Source organism: Mustela erminea, chromosome 8 (genome assembly GCF_009829155.1).
Source record: "Mustela erminea isolate mMusErm1 chromosome 8, mMusErm1.Pri, whole genome shotgun sequence".
Taxonomy (NCBI): domain Eukaryota; kingdom Metazoa; phylum Chordata; class Mammalia; order Carnivora; family Mustelidae; genus Mustela; species Mustela erminea.
Window position 1 is genome coordinate 46,852,167 of NC_045621.1, and position 23,751 is coordinate 46,875,917.

The 23,751-nt window shown below is 58.8% G+C and overlaps 2 protein-coding genes across 3 annotated transcripts; one reads left to right on the forward strand and one right to left on the reverse strand.

Annotated features, from left to right (window-relative positions):
- The first annotated feature begins 361 nt into the window (after positions 1–361).
- Positions 362–8,219, forward strand: NEU4 (neuraminidase 4). Its single transcript, XM_032355497.1, has 4 exons — positions 362–496; positions 3,112–3,315; positions 3,423–3,678; positions 4,785–8,219. The coding sequence occupies exons 2-4, from the start codon at positions 3,115–3,117 to the stop codon at positions 5,765–5,767; spliced, it is 1,440 nt and encodes a 479-aa protein (XP_032211388.1). The 5' UTR covers positions 362–496; positions 3,112–3,114; the 3' UTR covers positions 5,768–8,219.
- A 2,300-nt stretch (positions 8,220–10,519) lies between these two features.
- PDCD1 (programmed cell death 1) lies at positions 10,520–22,093 on the reverse strand. Of its 2 annotated transcripts, none has more exons than XM_032355499.1 (5): positions 21,884–22,093; positions 13,557–13,916; positions 12,934–13,095; positions 11,873–11,907; positions 10,520–11,655 (listed from the first exon to the last, which is right to left on the reverse strand). In XM_032355499.1, exons 1-5 carry the CDS (start codon positions 21,957–21,959, stop codon positions 11,425–11,427), a joined length of 864 nt encoding a protein of 287 aa, XP_032211390.1. In that variant the 5' UTR covers positions 21,960–22,093; the 3' UTR covers positions 10,520–11,424. The 2 variants fall into 2 exon arrangements, with proteins under 2 accessions (XP_032211390.1, XP_032211389.1); XM_032355498.1 differs by having other exon boundaries at positions 10,521–11,658; positions 21,884–22,081.
- Between the last annotated feature and the right edge of the window lie 1,658 nt (positions 22,094–23,751).

The window sequence follows — 23,751 nt, forward strand, 5'->3', positions numbered from 1 at the left end:
CTGCCTAGCATGGACATAGGCCAGAGCCGAGGGAGAGCCAAAGGGGCTGGCATCCAGGCTGTGGTGGGAAGGTCGCAGAACCTCACCGAGAGTCTGATGGCTCACTGGGGTTTTTGTGGGAGGCTGTCTCTGGAGGAGGCTTGGGGACAGGGAGATCTGTATGCCCCTAGCTGCAGGCTGCCCCCGCACAGCCTTGTGGGATGGTGAGCCCCCAGATCCAAGCACTGCAGGGTGGACAGAGGAGCCCTGTGTGGCCCTGGTCGGGCCTTCCCCAGTGTGGCCCGGCACCACCCCTCTCCTCACCGCACTAAAGCCACACAGCTGGTGGGGGTGGGGGGTCTGAGCCTGGGTCCTGACGCAGCCCTGGGACCCTGCCAGCTCCGGCTTTGGCCCACACAGCCGGCCAGCCCTTGTCTCCACCCTGCTCCCTGGGTTGGAGAAGCAGGCACTCCTGCCGTTGCCCCACAGCCGTTCTGCAGCCTCCCCGTGGTGCCTGGTGAGTTCCCTCCCCGCTCACCTGAACCCCAGCCCCTGAGGGCCAGAAATAGGCTCCTCCGTCCTCCTGGCCGCCCTTCCTTGGGCCGAGGGCAGGGTCTGTGCATGGAAGGCTGACTGGCCAGATGCTCTTCACGGATGCCCCGCCTGGGATCACTGCCTGGTCCAAGCGGCAGGGGTGCCCAAGGGCCCAGGGATTGATTAAGAGGCTGGGAGAGGTACACTGGGCTGGGGCTCAGAGCTGGGGGCCTGACCCGGCCTGTGGAAGCTGACGGGTGTGTGGGCCCTGCTCCACGAGGCCCGAGCTTTGCATCTGAGTTCTGGCCCCTCACCTGGCACAGGTCACTCAGGTCAGACTTGAGACCCTTCCCGAAGTGACAGACCTGGGGACCCCCTGCCCAACTTGTATGCAAAGCCCTTTGCTCTTCATACGCGTGCTTTTAAGTGCCCTGCGGCAGGCTGGGATCCTGCCGGAGGACAGGGGCTGTGCTCCTCTGGGGGTGTGGGTGGGGACCTGGGCTGTCCAGAAGCCCTGACAAGATGTTGGGACACAGCCGTCCTATCCTGGTCAAGCCAAATCCCTGGACCCTAACGATTTGGCCAAACTGGTCCAGTTGCCCACGAGGCTCTGCTTTGCCTCTTAGATTGAGAGGTTCTCTCCAGGACTTTGGGGCTCTGCAGAGACCTGGGGCCTAGGCAAGGACAGCGTGGGATGCCCTCATCCTGCTTGGGCAGGCAGCAGAGTGAGCAGCGGTTCTGGGCAACCTCACAGTCCAGGTGGTCTCTGGCCCAGTGGAGGAAGCCAAGTGCAGAGAATGTGCCCTTGTGTCCATTCAGCCTGGAGGGACACGTGCCACTGACACCTGCTTCCTGCTGGGGCACAATTGCCCGTTGAAGGCAGAGTGGGCGTGGGGCCCAGGGGCTTCCAGATACAGGAAGTTGCTCTCACAGCCCCCAGGCCTGAGATTGGCAGGGGGCCTGCTGGGCTCAACGGGTGATGGAGCAGGCCACGGCGCTGCCCATGAGAGCCTTTCAGGAGCAGGTGGCCTTGGGCAGAGGTGGGCTGAGGTGAGGTGTCTGTGCTTTGGGGCCGCTGGCTGAGCCAGCCAGCGCGACCTCCCATGCGTCTGAGCGAGGCCACTCTTGTTTAGGGTGTTCTTCCTGTCACGGGTCAACCCTTTTCCATCCCTTCTCCTCAGATGTGTCCGGGCCATGCCCTGTGTGCAGCGGCTTGACCCTCTGAGAGCGGAGCTACCAAGTGGGATATGGGGCTTCGTGCTCTCCCCCTCCTCCCACTCTCTCTTCCCCTTGGTGCGGAGCGCTGACCAGCATCTGGCTGTGGGCTCTGGCTGCTCCAAGTCCGGCTCTGCCTGCCGGCCCCGGATCCCGACCGTGTTCCCTCACTTGCATCCGTGTGGGGGGCCGGGTCAGCCCATGGTTGCCTTTGTGTAAATCAGAGAAAGAAACCCCCCTCTGGGAGATTGCAGACCCCTGGTGCACACCAGATATACCCCTTCATGGCCTCACTTGGGAGCACACTTCCAGGAGGAAGGCTACTTGCAGAAAGGCTGCCCTTGGTCATTCCCCCGCCCCCCTACAGGAGCCCCAGCTTGTGGTAAGGGGGGCCAGGTGACCGGCCAAGGTCAGGGAGCCGGGGGGTGCAGGGCGCCGGACGCAGGGACAGGAGAAGTTGGGAACAGGACTGCAGCGAGGACAGCCCTCTTTGTCCTTGCTGAGTCCCTCCCCGGGTCCTTCCAGCCAGGGTCTGCCTGGTGCCTGGAATGTGGCCTCCTCTCTGCCTTCTCCCCTCCTCTCTTAGCCTTTGCTCCAGGAAGCTCCCAGGCTTGGCACACCCTCCCCAGCCTGGCTTCCCACCTCTGTGAGCAGCCGCTTGTCGGGCCTCAGACATGGCGGGTGCAGATCTTCCTCCTGTCATTGTGGGGAGCAACTTCTTCCCAAGGGTACCCCCAGTGCAGGCTGGAGCTGGCTGGGCCCCCTTTCTGCCAGGAGGGGGTGGTGTAGGACAGCAGGGCGGTGACCTCTTTGGCCTCCTCAGGGTCCTGCTCACTGCCCCTCCAGCCTGCACAGCCTCTAACTCCCTTGAGGCACATGTGGGAGCCATTTGGTGCACCCTGCGGGTGGGGTGGCTCTGCTGGACCTCCCATAACTCCCAGCTTGGCTCAGGAGCCCAAGGAGCAGGGTGGCTGGTTCCCTGCACCTGCAGACATCCTGCTTGGACTTGGACTTCAGGCCCCTTCTCAGCAGGACACCCACTGGCACCCCCCACAGCCTTCAGCAGGCCACTCCCCCCACCCCACCCCCATCCATCCTGGCCACTCCCGAGAATCCCAGAGCCCCCCAGGTCTGAGAAGGGTGGGGGCAGCAGCTGGGGAGCCTTCTCCAAGAAGCCTGTGTCTGAGTGTGTGGAATGCAAGAGTCTTTCTGTCTCCCAGGGCCGTGGTGAATGCGCGTGCGTCTGTGTGTGCCTCTGTTCAGTGTTTAAGTCTCTCCTTGTTTCATTTTCTGTGTATCTGGTGTGTCTGTTTGTGTCTCCCTGCTGCCTGTGGTCGTGGGACCCTTATTTGGGGAAACTGAACCCCGGCTTGTGCCCCCCAGAACATGGGGGCCCCACGTGTCCCCGAGCGGACTGTGCTCTTCCAGCGCGAGAGGAGTGGCCTGACGTACCGTGTGCCCGCGCTGCTGTCTGTGCCCCCTGTGCCCACCCTTCTGGCCTTTGCAGAGCAGCGGCTCAGCCCTGATGATGCCCATGCCCACCGCCTGGTGCAAAGGAGCGGTACGCTGGCCGGGAGCTCCGTGAGGGTGAGTGTCGGGCACCTATGGCGGGCAGGACTCGGGCAGGGCACCGCCCTGCGCACAGGTAAACTGAGGCGGCCTGCCCTCCCTTCCTCCCTCCCTCCGCCGGGCAGTGGGGTGCCGTGCGCGTGCTGGCGACGGCGGCCTTGGAGGAGCACCGGTCCATGAACCCCTGCCCTGTGCATGATGCCCACACGGCTACCATCTTCCTCTTCTTCATCGCGGTGCGGGGCCGCACACCCGAGGCCACACAGATTGCCACTGGCAGGAATGCTGCTCGCCTTTGCTGCGTGACCAGCCGGGACGCGGGGCGCAGCTGGGGCGCGGCCAGGGACCTCACGGAGGAGGCGGTGGGCGGCGCAGAGCAGGGTAGGTGGGGTGTGGGTAGGGGGCTGTGATGTTCATAGGGTGGTGGGGAGCAGGGTGGGATGCACCTGGGCTTGTCTGCACTGGGCTAGGGGGCCCACAGAGTGGCGGGTGGGGTCTCATGGGGAGGTGTCTGCACAGTGGTCTGGGGGGTCCACACTGGGTTGGGGGTCCAAACGATGGGGGGCGGGGGAAGGGTCCAGCTGCAGGTCAGGGGGCTACCTACAATGGCTCCCAGCCTAAGGACCACTCCCACTGTTTCCTGGGGCTGCCACCCCCTCCCCTGAACCCCTCAGTCCTAGAGATGGGGGCTGGTTACCTCCCTAGGCCTGGAGAGCAGGCTCATCTAACTGAGACTGTCTCTGTCTGAGCGCTGAGTTCCCTCCCTCCTCCCAACTCCACTGCTGCCTCACCTCCTTTACCACTTGCCCTCTGCCTTCTAACCCGGGGATGTCCAGCCTAGGGATCAGGTCTGTGCATGTTGCCTGACCCTAAAGCTTTTCCTCCACTCCTTCTGCCCCTTCCTTAAAGGCCTGACCACCAACTGCCCTCTGAGACCACCCCAACCCTGCCATGGGGACACTGACCTAGGGGTCACCCTGACACTTGTAGATAGGCTCTAAGCTGAGAGGTGTGGCAGGTTCTGAGGCTTGGACAGGACACACAGAGCTGGTCTAGAGAGCGATCTGCTCCTGTGGAACCCATTCCATGGGATTCAGGCCCAGGGCTCGACCCCACCCTAAAGGTCTGCATAGCCCCTGCCCTTGGCTGCCCCGCTGTCTGGACAGCACTGTTGTTGACTGCCCATCCACACTCCGGGACTGGCTACCTGCTCACAAGCTGAGAACTTAGCCAAGTAGCCTGCCTGGGCTCCTGGCTCCTGGCTCCTGCTGATGCTGGAGAGAGGCTTGTCTGGCCCCTGACGATCTGGAGCGGCCAGCAGGAGTGGAGGGCAGGGACACGGTCGGTGGGGGCTTCCTCATGAGCTGTCCCTTAATCTGAGGCACTGGCTGTGGATCCTCCCCAACTCCCTGGGGTGGGTGGTGGTGCCAGGCTGCGGCCACGGCCGTCTCCTGGCTGGGATGGCCGGCAGCCCCTCTCCTCCACAGACTGGGCCACATTTGCCGTTGGCCCTGGCCACGGCATCCAGCTGCGTTCCGGCCGCCTCCTGGTGCCGGCCTACACCTACCGCGTGGACCGGAGGGAATGCTTCGGCAGGATCTGCAGGACCAGCCCCCATGCCTTCACCTTCTACAGCGACGACCACGGTCGCACCTGGCATCGTGGAGGCCTTGTGCCCAACCTTCGCTCGGGCGAGTGCCAGCTGGCTGCGCTGGATGGTGGGCAGGCGGGTGGCCTCCTCTACTGCAACGCCCGGAGTCCCCTGGGCAGCCGCGTGCAGGCATTCAGTACAGATGAGGGTGCTTCCTTCCTGCCTGGGGAGCTCGTGCCGGCACTGGCTGAGACCTCCTGGGGCTGCCAAGGTAGCATCCTGGGCTTCCCTGGCCCGCTCCACTCTCTAAGGGTTGAGAGATGGTCGGCAGATGCCAGGAACCACCCCCAGTCCCCACGCCTCTGTCCCAGAGTCCGGCAACCCTCAGAGGAGGGTATTACAGACACCCAAGGGGACCAAGGGCTCAGCGGGATGGAGGGATGTAGGTCCAGCCCTCAGGAGCCTGGCCTGGGGCCTGGGCTCAGTGGGACCAGGGGCCCCTGGGCCCCAAGACTCCCTTGGCTCCCTGCTACCCTGTCTCAGAGCCCCACCTGGCTCCTGTATTCCCACCCGGTGGGACGCAGGGCTCGGCTGCACATGGGAATCCATTTGAGCCGGTCCCCCCTGGACCCCCACAGCTGGACGGAGCCCTGGGTGATCTACGAGGGCCCCAGTGGCTACTCTGACCTGGCCTCCATCGGTCCCACCCTCAAGGGAGCCCTGACCTTTGCTTGTCTGTATGAGAGTGGGGCCAGGGTCTCCTACGAGGAGATCTCCTTCTGCATGTTCTCCCTCGCTGAGGTCCTGCAGAATATGCCGGCGGGCCCCAAACCTCGCAGCCTCGGGGGTAAGCCTCAGGAGCGCTGCCGGCCTTCCTGATGGGCCCTCTCGCCAGACCCATTTGTATGTCTCTAACACTGTGCTTTGAAATATGACGCAAAAGCAGACAGACCTAGAGGAGAAAATAGAGCCATAGTTGTAGTGGAAAATTTTAGACCGATAGAGCAAACGGACAAAGTCAGTGAGGATACAAAAGATATGGTCAGGCTGATGGGCAGACCTTACTAAATGGACACACAGAGAACCCAGCAGGAGATAACCGCGTTCAAATACACCTGTTTACACCTGTTCAAATACACCCACGTGTAAAAACTGACATCATGCTGGATCATGAATTCAAGTCTCTATAAGACTTTGAAGGATTGACAATTACCGTGAAACTGAGCTAGAAATAAATGCGAATGGAAAGGAAGTCTTCCTTGTGAAGATTTCTGAAAATTGAGAAACATGATTCTGAATTGCTCCTGGCCCAAAGAAGCAGGTCTGGTGAAAGTGAGGAAAGAGTCTGAAATTAATTACGTGAACACTGCACGCACTGTGCGAGAGGGGCTGAAGCGAGGGCCGCCGCCGCCCCACCGTAGTGGGGGCAGGAAACTGAATCCAAGGGGGAGGACAAGGAAGAGAACAATCATGAGCAAACCTAGAGGGTTTGAAAAATCATTGAAAAATCATACGGTAGAGGGAATAAAGAGAGCCAAAGCCAGGTTTTTAGAAAACTGATTAAGCTGATAATCTTGTTGAGACTGGTGATAGGAAAAGAGAACTGTGAATAAGCCGCATCAGGAATGGGAGAGGGTGTGCGGGGCTCCTCCAGATGTTCAAGAAGATATTAGGAACCTTTTTATGCCAATACACTTAAAAATTTAGACAAGATGCACAATTCCTGGAAAAATACAACTTATTAAAGAAGAAATAGAAAATAGGAAAAACCCTATTAAAGACCCCAAATCCCTCACTGAAAGTCTGCACACTAGGAGAGGAGAGTTTTGGGTGGCCCAGCTTCCCCGTGAATTCTGCCGGGAGTCTCAGGACCATCTGTGCTGGTTTACTGGGTAGATTCCTGTGTGGGAAGCTGTCTCTCCAGTCTTCCAAAGTGGTGGTACTTTTTTTGGTGAGTGTCTGTTTAGAGCTTTGCCTCTTTTTCAGTTGGGCTGTTTGTCTTCTCACTGTTGAGTTTAAGAGTTGTTTGTGTATTTTGGCAACTGAGAGTATGGAAAAATGCTCCATATCCTGTGTCAGGGGAGGGTCCTGCGGCTCGCTTAGCAGAATGGGCAGGATCTGGAGCGCTGCCAGCACCACCTGCTGGCGAGGGTGGGGACGTCCCGGCAGGACTGTCCCTCCCTCGGGCAGAGGGCGGGACAGGGTAGCCACCAGGAACAATTTGGTGGTTTCTTATCAACAACCACCTCTTATAATAGGATGTGGCAGTTGTGGTCATTGGTGCTTATCCAGATGAACTGGAAACTCATGTCCACACAGAAACCTGCACATGGGTGTGCATAGTGACTTCATTCGTCATTGCCGGACCTTGCAAGAAATCCGGATGTCCTTTGGAAGATGAGCGGACAAGCTGTGGTCCGTCCAGACAGAGAAGACATGGAGAACCCTGAACTGTGTACCACTGAGTGGAAGTGTGCCCTGTGACCCCATATGACAAGAGACGGGTGGTTGCCAGAGTTTGTGGGGAGGAGGGATAAACAGGTGGGGTGTAGAGGACTCCTAGGGCCGTGGGATGACGTTATGTGATGCTCTCATGGTGGGGACGTGTCACTGTGCATTTGTCCAAACCTCAGGGTGTGTGACACCGAGATGAAGCCCTGAGTGAGCCATGGCTTCGGTTGATAATTCTGTATCGCCGTTGAAATCATCAGTTACAACATTGTACCCCATTAACAGGGGATGTGACCCCAGGGGAAATTGTGTGTCCAGCTTGACCTTGGATTCCTCACTGAAGGTGGCCAGCTCTTGGCTCCAGCTCTGTAGACCAGGAAAGGGTAGCCCAGGTCGTGGGAGGGCTCGTCCTCCTGGGCAGAGGGGCTCCAAGTGCAGGGCTCAGGTGGGCCCTGGCTGTGAGGGCGGCCACATGCCTTATGCTCTGGGTTCCCTGCCTCGGGCCTCATTTGAAAAGCCCAGGCTCACCCCCCCTCCCTGTTCCTGCCACCACCGCCAGTGAGATGCTCGGGGCTGGCAGGGAGGGACCTGCTGGGTGGGCGTGGGTGGGGGTGGGCGAGATGCCCCAGCCTGGGTCGTTGACACATGGGGCTGGGGCAGAGCAGGGGATGGAAAAAGTGAGTGGAGGCGGGCTGCAGAGGCCGTGTTCCGGGAAGGTGAGCAGCAAAGTGCTGACTGTGCCTGGCTGGCTGGCTTCTCATCGCTGCTGCCAGTGGGTGGCCCGGCCGGTGGCTTGGCGAGGCCACTGCTTCCTGCCCTCTCTGCTGTGTGTGTTTTGTCTTTTTTTTTTTTTTTTTTAAGATAATGAACTCATTTGTTTAAAAACATATTCAAAATGTGTTAATTTGATTTTTACTTTTAATTTTGGTATTTTTTTATGCTCAAAGTGCTCCCTGGTCTTTTGATGGGACGCCAACTTGGTTCCTTGCAGGGGCAGTGAGTTGCCCATACCCCACACTGACTAGCATGGGCCGAGGTCCCAGGGACTCTCTTCACTCAGAGCCTGTGTCGGGCCCTCCTGCTCCGGCCACCTGCCCTGGGACCTCCCGGGCACCTGGCTCACCCCCGGGCGTTATTTCACAGGTGGGATTTGTGGGTCAAACGGCAAATGCTTGGCTAACGCCTGGCTAGTGTAAGTTCTCCAGTGTGGCCATCCCGCCCGCCACACTCCGGTGCTCTAGGGGCCTTCGTCCCTGAATCCTCGCCAGTGATGTGGAGGATGGTTCAGTGTTGCCTGCGGACAGGCTCCCTATAGTCTGCATTTTCCTAAGTGAATGGAACAGCTTTTGTTGCTGAAGGGATGTGTACATCCATACATGGAGTGCACATATGTATAGTGTTTGTGGTTTGTGTGGTATGTGTGCATCTGAGTACACACGTTTGTGTACATGTGAGTATATGCACACGTGCGTGCCCATGAGTATGGTTGTGTCGTACAAGTGTGCACATGTATGTGTGCTCATTCATGTGTATGTGTACGTGTGCATGTACATACATTTGTGCATGCATGTACACGTGCATGTGTGTATACATGTGCATGTGTACATGCGCGTGTGCATAGCTGGGAAGTGCCTCATCATAGCTTCTCTCCACTTTCCCACTGTTCCTTTGACCTCGCCCTTTCCGTGTTTTAGATGATCTTTATCTAATTGGAGTATTAACCTTTTGTGTAATATTATCAATACTTTCCCTTAGTTTGCTTTGACACTTCTCTTTGCCACATTAAAGCATTTCCTCCAATTTGTAGAATGGAAATGTCTCCATCTTCTCTTTCATGACACTGTGAATTCTAGCCAGCATCAGGAAGGTCTTCTGCTCTAGGGCGAGGAACTCACCCCTGCCTTCCAGCCTCAGGGTTTCTATTTTACACTTACATTTGGGATGCGTGCAAGTGCAAGGCAGGAGGAGGGAGTTTGCCTGATACTTTTTATTCGTGCTATAAACACCACTTACCACTGCCTCTGTCTTTGTCCCCTAACGGCCGTCCTCTGGTGTGTGTGCCACCGTCCGTCGATAGTTGCACGTCTGATAAAGCTGCTGTCTTTCACTTTCTTTTCTCGGTTTCCTTGGCTCTTGCCTGCTTGTTTGTTTCTCCGTGTGAACTTCTCAGTTGCAGAGATGTGGGCTTCTATTGGGACCGTGTTACCACTACGGTTAACGTCGCCTCTGAACGGCGCCAAGTGTTCCTGCCACGGGGGTGTTCCGCCCTTGCACCCAAGCTGTCCTGTGGGGTCACACATTTCTCATAAAACCGATGCCTCGGGCATTTGATCTCTGTTGCTGTTGTCAATAGAAGATCTTGGCCACTTTTTCTTCTGACTGCTTATTGTTTGAAAATATGAAAGCCAAGTGTTTCTGGGGGTTAGTTTTAGATGTGTGACATTTTCTCACTACTGTCCTTGTCTTTCCATGGAAGCTACTGGTTTCTTCAGACTCTCAAGCCTGCACAGCCCGCAGACTCCCCAGCAGTGTCCCTCCATGTGTGACTCCGCCTGGCACCCTCAGAGCAAGGCGGCCTCCTTGCCTTGTCCTGGGCGAGGTGCATCTACGTCCTGCACAGCACTGGCCAGGACCCTGGCGCAGTAGGACAGGACCCCTGTGCGGCAAGCCAGGGTGTGCGTGCAGAGGACCTGGGGGGAACTTTGTGCACGGACGGCCCCTGAGGGTTTGGACAGGGTGCCCTGGGAAGGGGCAAGTTTGGGACGAGAACTCAGGTCTCCTCACAGCGGGGCTGTATCTTCTTCCGGAAGATGGACAGATGCTCCTTTGTGAGTGGGAAGGGCTCTTTCTCTACCGATGCTGCACCCTCTCTCCACCTGTGCAGTCCACCTGCATGCCCACCGCCCAGGGCCCTGGTGCTGCCTGGGAGGGACTCTCAGGTCAGGGGGAGCCGTGCCAGGCTGAGGAAGTCTGGAGACAGGCTTCCTGGAGGGTAATGCCCCATGGCACCCTGAACTGTAGGGATCTCACCCTATGGAGGCTGTGGGACATGCATGTGGGGGGAGCAGAGATGAGAGGCCTTGGGGAGTCTCTGGGGCAGTGAGGATGAGGGCCTGGGGAGGGCTGGCTGGGTCCTCCATCTTTGGGCAGAAACTCACCCCCTCCCCTCCCACCACAAAAGCAGGAGAGAACTTGGGCTTTTCTTAGAACTTCTGTCATTATTTAATTATAATATAATAGAATAGGGTGAGGGGCTCTGAAGTGTTTGTGGAACGCAAGACAGGACATGTGCTCCCGAGTCCCTGACACCCAGGCAGCCACGGACCGGGCTGCGCCGCAGCAGACCTGCCTGCTGGGCGAGGCCCCTTTAAATAGCACCGTGTGTGGTTGCCAACCAGAGGGAGATTCCCGGGGAGGGTCCCCAGGTGTGGCCTCTGAGGGGGTGACTCTAGCTCTGCCTGTTCTTTTCCTTGCTACCCCGCCACCTTGGGGCTGCTTGGTGGGTGGGGCCGTGCCTGGGGGTGGCCCGTGGACCCCCACTCTGCCTTGCCAGGAGCTCCCTCCCAGGCCTGGAGGAGCACAAGGTCCCCACCCCCTGCGCGGAGCCCTCTGGGTGCACAAGGGGGCACGTCAGTGGGCCACTCCAAGGCAGAGTCTCCAACCAGGGTCCTTGTGCTCCCGTGTCCTGGCAGCAGGCTCCCCTGGGAGGCGGTGGGGGGCCATGGAGATTCGGGCAGCCTGACCCTCTGGAGGCAACGGCACTAGACCAGCCCTCCCCCGCGGGGAGACACTGGTGGGAGGCCCAGTGCAGCACAACCAGAAAGTGACTGGCTCAGGCAGCTGGGCCTTCAATCCTGGGTGGTCTCCTTTCCTGACCACAGCAGGTGACAGGGACACCTCCCACCCCCAGGTTGTACAAGAGGAGTTGAGCAGGGCTGGCGCAGGCAAGGCTGGTCACCATCACGGGGCTCAGTCCTGGGGCGTCTCCCCACCTCCTCCCCACTGCACACTCCTTCAGGGAAGGCTCCCACCTGGGCTCCCAGTGGAGGGTCTGAGGGATGCAGGCCGCCCGAGGAAGCCGCTGGTCAGAGGGGCCAGGGGCAGGGTCCGTGTTCGGGGCTCAGAGGCTGGGGTCCCTGAGGGCTATTGGCTGAGGCCCTGCGGCCTGGGGATCCCGGCATGTTGGGGAAGACAATTGTGGCATACTCCGTCTGTTCAGGGATGCAGGGAGCGGGGGGCTCCGGCGTCTTCTCTCGCCACTGGAAGTCTAGCTCTCCATAGTCTACGGTGAACACAGGCGCTGCACAGGGGCCCTCCTTCTTTGGGGAGAGAAAGAGGGAGGTGTTAGTGGTCTGTGGTGGTGGACAGGCAGGTGCACGCGTGCCCACCAGGGGCCGGGGCAGGGCTTAGGCTCTCGGACCCTTGCTAGGGTCTGGTGTCCCTGTGCTCAGATCCCGTGACAAGGCTGGAGACAGGGGTGCTCCTGAGCCTGCGGACCCCCATCCCCCGGGGCCACAAAGGGAAGGAACTCACCAGGGGCTCGTCCTCGCTCCCACAGGCACAGGTACCTACAGAGAAGCACATATGGAGTGAGGAGGCCCGGGACACCCCACGCTCCTGCAGGTGGTGGGGCTGGGGGCTTTGTAGCAGGGCCCTTCCTCCCCAGGGGCTCCCACGAGGGTGACCGAATGTCCTCTCCCCTGCCCGATGGTCTGGCTAACCCTACCCCCCACGCAAGGACCCCGTGTCCCTGATCATCAAGTGGAGAGCCACAGGTCCCATGTGGACCGGGAGTTGTGCTGGGTGGCGGCCATACAGGCCCTCTGGCTTCCAGTCCCCATACTCCTGCCACGGGAACCTGCCATCTCTGGCCACAACCCCCCCACGGGGAAACATGCAGGCACCAGCCCCCCGCGCACAGCGGACGCCTGATCAGCAACGCAGCAGCCAGTGTCTCTCTGTCGGAGACCACACAGCTTCAGGGGGCTTTGTCTGGGACCCCACGGGGCCTCCCATTCAGCCACATGATCCCTGGGGTGCCCCCTGGCCCAGGATACCAGGACCGGGCCTTCGAAGGAGCTGATCCCCAGGCTGGGTCCCCTCTGGGTGCCTCCTTCCAGCCCCAGACGTGGTCATCAGAGTGACTGAGTCCAAGCTGTCTAGGACAACCAGGAGGTCAGGATGTGTGCAGGGGGTGACTGGGGGGCTCACAGCAACCACCCTGGTGTCTGTGGTTGTCAAGGGCAGAGCCCAGCAGCTGTGAGAAATCCTTTCAGTGTCCTGTGGGCTGTGGTGTGGCCTGAGGTTTGGGAGGGCCCTGTGTTCCCAGCATAGATGGCTCAGCCTGGGTGGGGGGGCTGTTGCTTGCCTTTCTGTGTAACCTTGGCCACAACCTGCTCCACCCCACTCCCCTCAGACCCCTCCTTAGAGCAAGTGTATAGGAGAGGGGGGACCCCAGAACCTGGGAGGCCCACTTCAGCCCCAGCCCCTCCATGAGAAGTGCTCACTGTGGGTGGGGAGGAGTGGTTGTGGCTGGGGGGAGGGGCTTCAGGAGACTGGGGTAGTAACAACAGTGGGGCTTGGCGGGGCCTTACCTCGAGTGGCCCTTGGGAAGGCAGTGGCCAGGACCCAGGTCAGCAGCAGCAGGAGTAGGACCCCCACCAGCACACCTGTGATGCCAATGACCAACCCCTGTAACTGGCCAGGGAGTCTGGGTGGGGGACTGGGGCTCTCCGTGGGGGGCTCCAGGATTCTCTCTGGAAAGGCAAAATGAGAGAGATTCACAGAGGGGACTTAGTAATGGGGATTCAAGGAGGGGACTCAGGGAGGGGGACACAGGAAGGGGGCTTAGAGAAGGGACTCAGGGAGGGGGTCGCAGGAGGGAAGCCAGGACGGGGACTCAGGGCCCTCCCCTCCGCTCTCCATGTCCAAGGGTCCGGCCCCTGGTCTTGCACTAGCCAGTCTTGCCCCCGACCCCGCCCTGCCCACACCTCTGCTGAACCTGAGCTTTGCTGCATCCTGAGAGGTGCCAGCCACCTGCTGCCCTCCCTCAGGCTGTGCCCTCCCGCCAAGGGCAGAGGGTCTGGGGGTGTGTCCCATCCCAGAGGTTGATGGCTGATGCCGTTTGTCCCTGCGGGCCTGGGTGTGGACAGAGCTGCTCGTGGAGCCGGGGAGGCCCTGCCCACTGCACACCCCCATCTTGGGCTTGAGGCCGCACCCTTCACGGTGAGCTCCGCACGGGGGCTTTCGTTGATCTGCGTGTTGGGGGGCAGGTAGATGGCCCCGCACAGATAGGTGCCGCTGTCATTAGGCCTGGCAGCTGCGATGCTCAGGTGGAAATCCCGGCCGCTGGGCAGCCGCGTGATGTGGAAGCGTCTGTCCGGGCCAGGCTGGACGTGATCCTCCTGGAAGGCGACCAGCTTGTCTGTCTGGTTGCGGGGGCTCATACGGTACCAGTTGAGCACAAAGCTCTTGGGGACGCTGGAGAGGCTGCAGGTGAAGGTAGCGTTGTCCCCCTCGTGCACAGTGAGCTGTGCCGGGGAGAAGGTGAGGGGGGTCCAGGGCCTGTCGGGGGAATCTGTGGGGGAGGACCAGAAGCCAGTGAGGGAGGGGCGTGAGTACGGCGGCCCAGATCCTTCCCCCCAACTCCCCCAGCTACAGGGCCTCTGCCTCCAAGCCTTGCAACTTCTTTTTTTTTTTTTTTTAAGATTTTATTTATTTATTTGACAGACAGAGATCACAAGTAGGCAGAGAGGCAGGCAGAGAGAGAGAGAGAGAGAGAGAGGGAAGCAGGCTTCCTGCGGAGCAGGGAGCCCGATGCGGGGCTCGATCCCAGGACCCTGAGATCATGACCCGAGCCGAAGGCAGCAGCCCAAACCACTGAGCCACCCAGGCGCCCCGCCTTGCAACTTCTTGCACGCCCCCAGGGATGTGGTGCTCACGTCTCACCAGGCAACTCCATGGTGGGGTGGGGTTTGACGGTACTGGGACCCGAGGCCTGGGCTGTGTTCTGGCTCTGACCCCTAGATCTCCTATTTCTCCCCCAAACGGTGGGGTTTCAGGTCCTCCCTGCAGGCCTAACTGTCATGTTCCTAGCTCCACCATCCTGGGTCCCTGGCTCATCGTGCTAGCCTGGTCCTGTGTGCCCTGAGGGGGGCAGGGCCGGGCCAGGATGCTGGGCTGGCTGGTGGGGGCCTCCCTTGGAAAGCTCAGCATCCGGCAGGCTCAGGGTCCAGCCTTCGGCCCATTGCGGGACAAGCTCAGAGCTGGGATGGGGTCTGCCTTCTGCCTTCTGACATGACTCAAGGGACTGGAGTTCTGAGCAGCTGGGCCATTATCCCTGATATGGATAGAAATGGAGGCCCCTGATGGTCCTGGACTCTGGCCCACACTCTTCTTGCAAGAACAGCTGATTGCCAGGCCCTGGCCCCGGGGATACCCCCACATCCTTGGAGGGGCTCACGCCTCCTTCCACCGGTGCCTGCCTCACCACCACATGCACACGTGTCTGCGTGAGTGTGTGTGACCATCCCCCCCCCACACTTGGCAGAAGCCCCTCCCATCTGGCCCAGGCCACAGGACAGCAGCACCCCACAGAGAGTCAAGGTGACACAGGAACAGGTCAGAGTCTCCCAGGGTCCCAGGGTAGGAGCCACAGACAAGCCCATACGTGCTAAGCCTTCCATTCTCCGTAGCTGGCTCACCAGGGAGGCTGTGCTGTGATTCCTGATAGACACACGGGGACCAAGGCGCAGATGGAGGATGCACCAGGTCTCAAGCTGCTCTGTCGGGACCCAGCTCCGGGTCTGCCTCTGGCTGCCCTGACCCCGGCCAGGGGACCTTGCCTGGAAGCCTGGGGCTCCTCCGGGCCACTGCCACACTGCTCCAGGCCTTGGCTTCCTCACCCGGGAGGGAATACCCAGACCCAAGACGTGGTCCAGTGAGGTCATTTCCTGGCCCCCCTACACGTCCCATACCGCTCAGCTCCCAAACACTGCAAAGACGAGAGGCCCACTGCCCTGGGGGCTGGGCATCTGCCCATGGCCCCCAGCCCGGCTTTCCCAGAGGAGACCCCCCACCCACGGGGGACCATGCTAAACCCCTTTCCTATTTGTCATTGCGTGTCCCACCCACTCACAGCCAACCCACCACAGTGGGACCTCCCTGGCGGTCCTGACGCATGTCTTCGTTACCCGTGTATTTGAGAAGCTCACGCGTTTACAAAGAGAGCATCATGGGAGTAACCAGGCAATCGGGGTGTGGGGGTGCCGAAGTCGGCCGGGGCATTGCCGCCTTGGCCTGGGCTGCTGGGTCCATGGGCCTTCCCCCACCCTCACTCTGCATGTCTCCTGCCCAACCCCACGTGCCCCTGGTCCCACTGGAGATGTGCCTGCGCCTGCCTCCTGACAAATGCCCACCAGGAACCCCCTCCCACTGAGGCCTCCAGACAGAATCTGGGCCTCTGAGGAGTGGCCCTTGGGGTTCCGCAAGGTGCATAGCATCCCCTCCCCTCCTGTAGAGCACCCGCCCCCGCCCTGGCAGGCCTCCCCCTGGGCTCCTGAGTGGACTCTGGATCAGACCCTCAACTACCCCACCCCTCACCCAAATTGGTGACCACTTGGGTCACTTGTCTGTTGGTTGGCTCTTTGCAGCACCTCTCGGGGAACCCGAACTTGGCAAGGAGGGCAGACTGGGTGGCCCTTAGCCCAGCCTCTGCCTCGGTCTCTATGTGGCAGCCTCCTGGTCCTGCTCAGGCTTTGCTGACTCCCAGGTCCCTCCTGGTGGCCCTTCAGACCCCATTCTCTTTGGTGGCACCATGGCTTCCTTGCTTCTCCTTGGACCCCTCTCCAGGGCACCCCCATCTCTGTGCCTGTTGTATCCCCACCCCCAGGGGTCTCACAGCATGGTCAGCGCCAAAGCCTGGATGCAGCAGCAGCCATGGGTCCGGCCTGAGACATGTCGGGGTGGTCTTCCCTGTGGGGAGTGTGGAAAGGGGCAGCCCTTCACCCTGTAGCTGCCCCAGAGCCCATTCTGACCAGGGAGTACCCACCTCCCCAAAGTCACAAGGTGCATGGCTGTTGAGGGCTCTGACGGTTTGGCTGGGGTGCAGGCCCACGGGGGGATCCCGGCTGGGTGCTCAGCAGCCTGTCCACATGGAGAAAGATGAGCTTCCTGGAACGGGGGCTCAGGGACACCTGAGGAAGCAGGCCGGTGGGAGCACGGGGCTGAAACCTCACTGGGGTGAGAGGGGGGCTCGGTGGGCACTGGGCTCGCTGCTTTCTGGGAGCAGGTGTGACGGCCAGATGGGACAGGGACCCTGTGTACACACACCTCTAAGTCAACCCAAACTTCCCCAGAGGAGCGCTGGTAGTAGAGCCCGACTAAGTACGGCCGTCCCTACAGTAGGAACACCTGTGAATCTTGTGTTGTTTGGCTTTAAACACTGAAGTGTCATCTACTTATTTCATATTTGATAATAAAATATCGGTAAGGGGCCCCAGGGCCTTTCTTTGGGGAATGGGTCAAGGAGGGAGCCGTGTGCGCAGGCGGGGAGATCTCAGGGTCGGGCCCAGCGTGGTGGGACGGGCTGCGTGGCAGGGGGCACACCCACTGCTGTCCTGGAGGTCACAACTTTCTCATCTAGCATCCAGCAGCAGTTGATTTATGCAAGACCTGCCTATGGTACTGGAAGAGTCACCCCGTGGACGGTTAGCTCCTACAACCCCCATGAGTCTCTCACTCGGCAGGAGGGGGACAGGGTGCCTTCACTTCCTTGCCGTGGGGTCCCTGAACTTGCCGCATGGAGGATCAACACGTCCCTGAGGTCCCACACGTGTCCGATGCACCCAGATGACACGCACCTACCCACCCTGCTGGGACCCGTCAGGGGCACGTGGGGGTTCACGGCAGGGAAAACAAGCAAGTTTTTATTGGGGACTACACCAAACTCAAACCCTTCACACAGCAAAGGAAACCATCAACATGATGGAAAGGCAACCTACAGGACGGGAGAAAATACTTGTAAATCATTTATCTGATGAAGGGTTAATATCCAAAACACGTAAAGAACTCACATAACTCAATAGCAAAAATCCCCAAATAATCAGATTAAAGAATGCACAGAGGACCTAAATAGACAGTTGTCCAAAGGCATCCAGAGGGCTGACAGACACCAGGAAAGACGCTCACCATCCCTCATCGTCAGGGAAATGCAAATGGAAACCACAATGAGATATCACTTCACACCTGTCAGAATGGCTAGACTCAAAAAGACACGAAACAATGAGAAAAAGGCACCCTCGTGCGCTGTTGGTGGAGATGGGAGCTGGCATAGCCACCGCAGAGAACAGCGTCGAGGGGTCCTTAGAAACTTAATAGAGCTGCCCTAGGATCCAGCTACTGTACTACTGAGTATTTACCCAAAGAGAACAAAAACACAAATTAGAAAAAAGCCACATGCACTGCCATATGTCCTGCGGCATTATCTACAAGACCCACGTACAAAAGCAGCCCGCGTGTCCGTCCACAGATGAGTGGTTAAAAAGGTGTGGTTGCGCACACAATGGGACATCACGCAGCCATAAGAATGAGATCTTGCCATTTGTGACAACATGGGTGGACAAGGAGGGCATTACGTTAAGTGAAATAAGTCAGTCACGGGCACCTGGGTGGCTCAGTGGGTTGGAGCCTCTGCCATTGGCTTAGATTGTGATCTCGGGCTCCTGGGATCAAGTCCTGGTGATCTCGAGGTCCTGGGATCAAGTCCCAAATAGCACTGGGGCTCTCTGCTCAGCAGGGAGCCTGCTTCCCCACCCCCACCCGCCTGCCTCTCTGCCTACTTGTTATCTCTGTCAAATAAATAAATAAAATCTTAAAAAAGAAAAAAAAATAAGTCAGTCAGAGAAAGATGAATACTGTGTGATCTCATTTATACGTGGAAACTAAAAAAAAAAAAAAAAGAAAGAAAGAAAAAGAGAAAGAAAAAATTAAACAAAAACTTAGCTCCTGGATATAGGGAACAGATTAGCAGTCGTCTGAGGTGGGAGTGGGGTGTCAGTGGAAGGAATGAAGGGGTCAAGAGACACAAACTTGCAGTTATAAAATGAGTAAGTCCCGGGGATGGGATGTAAGACATGGGGACGGTAGCTAATAATCCTTTCTCGCACGTTTCAAAGTACCTAGAAGAGTGAATACTGGAAGTTCTCTTTACAGATTTTGTGACTCTGTGTGATGACAAGTGTTAACTGGTTAAATTTTGTAATATGTACAAATAGCGAATCATTTCACTGTGCGCCTACAACTAATATAAATGTTCCTAATTCAGGCGCCTGGGTGGCTCAATTGCTTAAGCGTCTGCCTTCGGCTAAGGTCATGATCCTGGAGTCCTGGGATCGAGCCCCATATCAGGCTCCCTGCCCAGCAGGGAGTCTGCTTCTCCCTTTCCTTCTGCTGTTCCCCCTGCTTGTGCTCACTCTCTCTCTCTCTCAAATAAATATTTTTTTGTTAAAGATTTTATTTATTTATTTGAGAGAGAGAGAGAGAGGGAGAGCACACAAAGGAAGAGGCAGAGGGAGAAGCAGACTCCCCGCTGAGCAGGGAACCTGATGTGGGGCTCGATCCCAGGACCTGAGATCATGACCTGAGCCAAAGGCAGATGTTCAACTGATTGAGCCACCCAGCCGCCCCAATAAATAAAATCTTTAAAAAATATATTCCTAATTCTAAGTCTTCCATATCTAAAATAAAATTGAGATCTGAGTTAAAAAAAAGAAAAAAAGAAAAAAACCAACCAGAATGCCAGTGGTGGTGACAGAGAGAACTGGCGTTTGACCAGAGTCAGAAGAAACCAAGGACAGTGACATCCAGGGAGGTAGGCGGCCCTTGACTGGGCTCCCATCAGGGCAAGATAATCCAGCAAGAGGGAGCATCAGAACGAAGGGCCCGGGGGGAGAGCCCCTGGAATGTTAGTAGAGAGGTCTGACCTCTGTGAGATGAGCGGAGCCGTGCCCCCCAGTGCACCTGCTGGCACGGCCCTGAGCCTCAGCATGGCACATTGTGACCTTATTTGGAAATAGGGTAGGGGCGCTGGCTTGTGGGTAGAGCTTGCGACTCTCCACCTCAGGGTCGTGAGTTCAAGACCCATGTTGGGTACGGAGACTACTAAAAAAAAAAAGGGTTATTGCAGACATAATTTCTTTTTTTTAATGGCTTTTTAAGAATTTTTTAAAAAAAGATTTTTATTTATTTATTTGACGGAGAGAGATCACAAGTAGGCAGAGAGGCAGGCAGAGAGAGAGAGGAGGAAGCGGGCTCCCTGCTGAGCGGAGAGCCCGATGCGGGGCTCAATCCCAGGACCCTGGGATCATGACGGGAGCCGAAGGCAGAGGCTTTAACCCACTCAGCCACCCAGGTGCCCGCAGACATAATTTCTTAAGATAAGCTAGAACCCATGGGTTCCTAATGCAACATGGCTGGTGTCCTTACAAGAAGGGGAAAATTTGGACACCAGCGTACGAGGGGAGCGCCACATGACGCTGGAGCCAGATGGGCTATTGCATCCACAGGCTGAGGCCCCCAGGATTGCTGGCAAACACCAGGCGCTGGGGGAGCCTGGAAGGGAGCCTCCCTCACGGTCCCGGCGGGAATTGGCCCCATGCACACCTGGTCTCGGACTTCCGGCCTCCAGAAATGCCAGACTACAACCTCCAGGTGCTGAAGCCTCCAGGGGCTGACTTTTTTCCCCCCGAAGCCCCAGCAAATCCATTCACAAAGGTGCCAATACAGCCAATCGGAAACTTGGAGTAACGGGTGTTCACTACTGCGTTCTTGTGACTTTTCTGTATGTTTCAGACATTTTTCAAAATTTTAAGTTGGAAAAATAACTAAAACAAATCTGCCTTCAAAAAAGAGATCATGGGCTATGCAGGCAGTTTTCAGAATTGACCTTTTTGAACTCTCAGCGCAAGGCAGACACTAGCGTCCCCAGCCGCAGGTAAGAATGCCGCTGCCCAGTGAGATGAGGTGACTTGCCAAAGGTCTCATCAGCCATGCCTTCCTTTGAACTCAAGCCTGTCCTGTTCCAAAGCTGTACTCTTCCTTACTCTCATTCACTAGGATCTGGGCCAGCCAGCTACTGAGTTTAGGATATTCCATTAAATGGAAGAAAAACATGTACGTAAGGAGGTATGGGGGGGTGGGGAGACATCCATGAGAATGATCCAAATAATAAGGGCAATAAATTAGGAAAGCAAAGAGATAGCACTCAAATGTCCCCGCAGCCAGGAGCGCCCGAGTCTGGTGGAAGGGGAAGAGGGTGACCCGACATATGATGTTGGCAACGTGGTGTGCTCAGGGCTGAGATGGGGAAAATGAGCCCCAAGCTGGTGCCTTGGACTCTGGACAGCGGCTGCAGTATCTCATTCTTACCTTACCCTGCTTGGGGAAGGGGTCCCGGGGGGTTGTGGGCCTCCAGGGCTGAGTCAAGGCCCACATTTATGCCTCCATTCCCCCTCCTGGGGTGATACTCACACCTCTGCCTCTGTGCCTGGGCTCCTCCGCAAGGCCCCCCAATGGGGCACCTTTGGCCACATGCCCTTGGGCCTCTGACCTCAGCTCTGAGTTTCCTCCGCTAATCTTGAGAGTGGCCTATATGCCTTCCTGGAGAGCCAGGCTGGGCTGGGGAGGAAACATAGGGCGGCTGGCACCCCACCATTGCCCAGCAGGCCCTAGAGGTGCACCAAGACTCCAGGATGGGCAGTCCCAGTGGGACCTCGTCGTGGTCCTTCTGGGGGCCATGCCACCTCCCAGCCCAATGAGGTCCAGAGGAAAGACCCTGTACCCATCCAAAGGATCCACCTTCCTCAATGTTCCCATCTGTGCAGTAGCCAAGGACAAGGGCAGCTGGGCCCCTCTCCCCGACCAATGGACTTCGACCGGGGTCCCCAGTGGTAGATAATCTGTGCAAGGGGGGTAAGGGCCAGGCCCCCTTGCCAGAACCTGCTGTGGATGCTCGCAGCCATACCCAGACCCTATACACACAAGAGTCTCGTCCAGAGACCTAGGCCCACAGCAGGTGGGCTGCAGAAGTGGACAGTCTCCACTTGAATGGTTACTCTTCTGATATAATTAGAGAAATGTCTCTTGGCCATCTGCCTGGGACCTCACAGAGACAGTCAGTCCCCTGGGGCGCTGGTCCCAATCCCTGGAAAATATGGGACATCTGGGCTGAGGTTTGGTGCTCTGGTCAGCCCTTATCCTACAGAGGGGCAAGCCTGTCCCACAGGACCCTGAGGAACAGCTGGGATGTTCTTGCCTGCTCATAGGTGAGGGCTGGACTCACCGCCAAGTGAGGTGGGCAGGCAAGAAGCTGGAGCCCAGAGATGCACTTCACCCACCCAAAGTCACACAGCACCCTGCCAGGGGCAGTGCTGGGCCTATGAGGCCAGATCCCAGCACAGCCCCCTCCCTGTCTGTCTGCCAGGGACCAAGAGCCAGAGGTCTTTCCCTGAGACCTGATCCCGTGCCACCCAGCCCTGACCCACATACCTAGGAGCCGTCCTGGCCACCAGCCCAGCTGCAGCACGGCCCAGACGAGCGGCCAGGGCGCCCGTGGGGTCCCCATGCCCAGAGCGCAGCCAGCCTCGTTTGCCAGTCTCCTCCTCCACTGCTCTGGCAGAGGTGTGAGTGGAAAGGAAACTGTCCCGGGTCAGGACGGAGCGACACGCCCCAGCCCCACCCCCTCTTCCTCCTCCTCTTCCTCCACGTGGGTGGAAATAGGAGGGGAGCCCGAGAGAGACTGGGGGACTGAGGGAGAGAAAGATGGGGGAGACAGAGTAGGGGACCGAGAAGGGGGATGGGCGAGAGAAAGAAGTACAGAGGGTGGGGGGAGGGGTGGGGAAGAGTGAAGCACAGGCGGATGGGGGGGGCACCCAGCTGCCCCTCTTCCCCTGTGGGGGTCTCTCCACCTGAGCAATTTGTCATTTGTTGTGGCTTCTTTCCCCTTCTGCTGAGGCTTGTGAGGGATACTGGACTCTCTGTTCTCCCCTCCCCCACCCATTCTGCCCTTTGCAGGTGGACTGTGCATTCAGGCCCCTGGGGCTGCGGTGAGGGCTGGGCTCAAGCCCATGCCCACCTTGTCTTCCATGCCCACCTTGTCTTCTCTCGAAGGCTTGAACCAACCACACTCTGCAAGTGCTGGAGAAGGTGGGGGCAGGGCCACTGCCAAGGGTGTGCCCCTCCCCCGAGGGCTGCAGGGCCATGCTGGGGCAGCTGAGGGTCTGCCTAAGCCCCAGACTGGGTCCGGGAAGCAGCTGAGGGGCTGCCTGAGCCCCAGGCTGGGTCCGGGAAGGGCATTTCTGGTAGGCCTACCTGAGACCCCCTCTCCTCCTGTCCTGTCCCAGGCCTTGGAGTGCCCTGGCCCTGGGTGGGGGGAAGGGGCTCCTGCAGGAAGCTGGCACCCCCAGCCCCCAAGCTTCAGGGTGCCACCTGCCGGTGTCCTGAGGACGTCCCGTGTTGGGGGCTTAACCTTCAGCGTTTGGGCTGCTCAGCGCAGCCTGGGGACAGGGGCGGTTGGGGGCGGTCGTGGGCTGGGGTCTCCAGGCTCATCCGGGCGGGGAGGGGGCGGCGCGGGCTGGGTCGTGGGCCTGGGGTCTCCAGGGCGCCGGCCGCGTGCAGCCACACGTCTGGCCATGGCGGGTTTGCTGAAAGCGGTTGGTGATGAATGGAAAGCGCGAGAGGAAACTGCTGACAGCGGCAGCCCCAGGCTGGGTGCGTGGGTCTCACAGCCCGAGCAGCAGCCCGACAGCTGGCGCCTCCCCGGCCCCGTTCACCTCGGGCTCGGCTGCCAAGGGAAAACATTAAAGACAACTGAAACGATGGAAAAAGAGCATCAAAGATGGTGTCTGCAAGCGAAGGCGAGCAGAGGAAGCTTCGGTGGTGAGCGCAGGGCCACTCCCCGAGCCCCGCGTGGGCGGCGGGGGGCGGGGCACTAGGCCCCGAGGTAGGCCCAGAGGCCTCGGATTGCTGGGGGGTGGGTGGGCCCTCCGGACAGGTGTCTCCTGGTCTGCCAGCCCTCGGGGCTTCCCCTGGGGTCCCGGACTGGGGATGTGCGGTCAGGTGGGATTCGCACGGCGGGGGTGGGGTGGGGGGAGACCTGCATTTTCGAGCCCCAGGCTCTGTGCTGGGAGACATGCCTCCCTGCATGAGGGGTGTGTGCTGGGATTCCAGGCGACTACTGAGCCACCCCCCACCCTCCACCCCCCAGCCACCCCAGCTGTGATTCCATCTGCAAGAGCTTGAATGCATGTCTGCCTGTCCTGAGTCGGGATGCACTGTGCCCCTCCCCAAACACCCTCTGTGTCCTCCTTTCTCCTCCATCCCGCTGAGCTCCCTTGGGGTGAGGGGCTGTGGGAACG